Source organism: Caretta caretta, chromosome 26, assembly GCF_965140235.1.
Source record: "Caretta caretta isolate rCarCar2 chromosome 26, rCarCar1.hap1, whole genome shotgun sequence".
Lineage (NCBI taxonomy): Eukaryota > Metazoa > Chordata > Testudines > Cheloniidae > Caretta > Caretta caretta.
In genome coordinates, this window is record NC_134231.1 from 205341 (window position 1) to 208868 (window position 3528).

The following is a 3528-nucleotide window of genomic DNA, read 5'->3' on the forward strand; positions in this document are numbered from 1 at the left end:
GGAGTCTGATTTGTCTTGTGTACCCCCAAGTTTCACCTCACTTAACAACTAGTTGCTTACAAAATCAGACATAAAAATACAACAGTGTCACAGCACACTATTACTGAAAAATTGCTTGCTTTCTAATTTTTACCATATAATTATAAAATAAATCAATTGGAATATAAATATTGTACTTCTGTTTCAGTGTAAACTGGATGGAGCAGTATAAACAAGTCATTGTATGAAATTATAGTTTGTACTGACTCTGCTAGTGCTTTTTATGTAGCCTGTTGTAAAACTAGGCAAATACCTAGATAAGTTGATAAGTACCTGCTGGGGAAGACCTGTGCGTAGCCCCGGAGATAACTCAGACCCCAGTTGAGGACCATGCACTAACTGGCTGTGTGGACTGTGCTACCTCCTACTAGAAGTTCCATAGTGTGCTTTGACCAATTGCAGTAGGTTTAAGATAGCTTAACTGCAGTTGGTCAGAACTTTTTAGATTATGTCTACAGTGCAGTTAAACACCTGTGGCTGCATGTGTCGGCTGACGCACGCTTGGGCAACTGGGCTGTAAAACTGTGCTGTAGACATTCAGGCTTGGGCTGGAGCCCAAGCTCTGGGACCCTGTGAGGGGGAAGGGTCCCAGAACCCAGGCTCTAGCCTTAGCCCAAACATCTAAACCACAATTTTACAGCACTGCAGCCTGAGCCCTACAAGCTTGAGTCTGGGACACAGGCCAGCCACAGGTGTTTAACTGCACTGTAGACATACCCTACAGTATACCTGTAGTGTGCTTTGAACAACTGCCACTAAGCTGAGATATGTTGAGTCTCCTGCAGTTGGTCAGAGCATACTAGGGAACGTCTAGTGCATGTAGCAGAGTCCACGCTGCTTGTTAGTGCACAGCCTGCTACAGTGCTGTAGACTCATACCCCAGCTTTCTCTGTGCTAATTCTCCATATAGACAAGCCCTTAGCAACGAGTGATGCACAGTGTGGTTTCATACTGTGCCATTACTTTACTTTACTTTAGCCTTATGTGAGGCACTATAATGGTGCAATATATCTAGATTTCAGGAAAGCATGTGAGAGGGTGGCTTTTGGGGGGAGGAATAATTTAACTAGCTAATTTGAAACAAGTTGAAATTTGCTGAAAAACCCTATCCAAATAGAGGTAAAAATAAACTGTCATTTATTGAGTTGATGGGAGGTGAACTACAAACTCTATAAAGGAGCATTACCTCTTCTCTCCAGAATGGGTTTATGCATGCAGTGAAAAATGTTACTTTAATAGAAATAACTGCCATATTCACTTGTAAACACCTGTTTTCTGGTTGCTGTAGCTCCTAATAATTTCAAGGAATTACTGCTTCCTGGGTTTCTCCCTCTTTATGAGATTATCTGTTGCAGAAAGCAAAGTAACTGCATTAGTTACTGCCCATATGTCTAATCTCCCTGGGTTAGTTCATTATCATTACTGGTGTTTGTAACACCTTTATTTAACTCCTGGGTTGAACTTCAAGGGTCATCTAATTCACAGTGGAGGGCTTGCAGCTCTGAAAGTCAACCCCTTTGATGATTTTTAAGATTGTATATGCCCATGTTTTCATAAAGAGGGCCAGTAAATCAGGAAGTAATTATCCATTCAACAGGTGGGAGATGGGCGAGGTTAAAATCTTGTCACTTTGTGCCCACTGTGAGCAACAAATCTTGTGTTTAATCCCTAATATGATGACAACATGGTATTGGGTAAATAACTCAATCCCTTGGGAATTTCATTAGCTTACTCTATGTACTCTTACCTCAAGATTACTAAATAGAGGTAAATAAAGCAGGCATAACATCTCTATTGCCCTCATTCCTGTTTATACCCTTGAACTAGTCGTAGGCTGAGCACAGTCCCTTAAAAACTTTTAGATAAACGTTACTACGTCCTTCCACACACTTCAGTTGCTTCTGCCTACTTAATAAGTAGTTGTTACTCATGTTCAAGTCTCTTGAGTAACAAGAAGATGGTTGCAAATTGAAGTGCCTAGAACAATACAATTGGCAAGACTGGAGGGGAACTGTGTGGGCAAGCTTGAGGGTTCATCGGTGGGAGCAATGGGCTAAAATTGAGGGAAAAAGAGGGTTTCTTTTTTGTTTTTGCTGCTATCCTATCAAACTCTCATGTCTATGAGACAGAGTAATCTCTCAAAGAAACTGGCACATTATTGTTCTAATTTTAAACAGAACTCTTTATAGAACCAACTACTCTGCATTTGCAGGGACATATATTTTTGAGATCTTTTTTCCATTGCTGGTTAATATGTCCACTTTCTGATGCTTGTAGATTTCTCTGCAACTGCTGCTGATTCCAGTGGAAAAGTTATTGTGCCTGCATGCCTATAAAAGTAGGAGCGATGCTGCTGTTTTGATGTGTGCTTTTATTCTCTCTCTACCTCTAGGCTAAAGTGAATAATGCCAGCCTGATTGGAATCGGGTACACTCAGACCCTTCGACCTGGTACGTAAGCCATAACAAAATACTAAAGGGAATCGCTTCCTACTGGGCTTAATAGAAAATATTATTTTAATTTGAGCTATTCAGCAGAATGGGTAGCTATGGAGGTGGCAGCCATTAAGCAATCAAGGATTAGCAGTTTTAATGGAATTGTTCTTTCATGTTTGCAGACCTACATGAGTCACTTTGCTTTGTGGGTGTGTGAGGTAGACTTTTGTATACAGGTAGTGCCTGAAATGAGGCATCTCATTTTAGGCAAGTCCCTGCCCAAGTCAAACTGCAGAGGAAGACTGAGGTACTTTAGCACAGCTGTGTCATTAGCTCTTACTATATACCCAAATTCCTTATTTGTGCATGAGTGACTGACTGCATTTCTACTTGAGTATTAGTATCAATGTTTGTTTTGTTTTTGCAGGTGTGAAGCTGACGCTCTCAGGTTTGGTTGATGGCAAGAACTTCAGTGCTGGTGGTCACAAGGTTGGGCTGGGCTTTGAACTGGAGGCTTAATGCAGTTTTAAGTGGAACAGCGGCTCTGTTCCTGGAGATGAAGGGGAAAAAAGTAACCCAACATGTTTTGGCCTTAAAATTCTTCTGTGAACTTCCAAAAGTGTGAACTTCTTATTCTTCCAAAGAATTGTAACCCCTCCCCTAAGCTATAGGGTGTAAACTCATCATAAAAGGAGATACTTGAAGGCATGCATGGAATTTGTAAAGGTTGTGCCACATTTCAGTTCCTCAGTGTTATTTTAAATTTGTTCCTTAAGAGAGCATAGCATTTCCTTACAAGGGGAAAAAATCCCAGCTAGCACATCACATCCTGCATGTCCTACACCTGATGACCACTTATGAAATTGGTCTCCGTGTGGTTAGTGAAAGCTTTGGTTTTGCATCAAAGTGAAATAAATCAATCACATTTGGAACATATCCCTTCTGTGTGTTCCAGTACTGTTTGTTCAAGGTGTCCTTAGATTTGGCAGGTGCTGGTTTTCAGGGACAAAACTAAATCCCTTGCAGCAGTAAAGATTCAGGCACAGTCAGTCAG

At 41.0% G+C, this 3528-nt stretch overlaps 1 protein-coding gene across 3 annotated transcripts in view; it reads left to right on the forward strand.

The window, feature by feature from the left end:
• The window catches only part of VDAC3 (voltage dependent anion channel 3), a 33220-nt gene extending 29810 nt beyond the window's left edge, over positions 1-3410 (forward strand). For all 3 annotated transcript variants that reach the window (XM_075123428.1, XM_048829086.2, XM_075123429.1), the window contains 2 exons: positions 2432-2489; positions 2902-3410. In XM_075123428.1, coding sequence (XP_074979529.1) covers positions 2432-2489; positions 2902-2993 — 150 coding nt within the window. In that variant the 3' untranslated portion in view covers positions 2994-3410. The remainder of the gene's footprint in view (positions 1-2431; positions 2490-2901) is intronic.
• Positions 3411-3528: the final 118 nt, after the last annotated feature.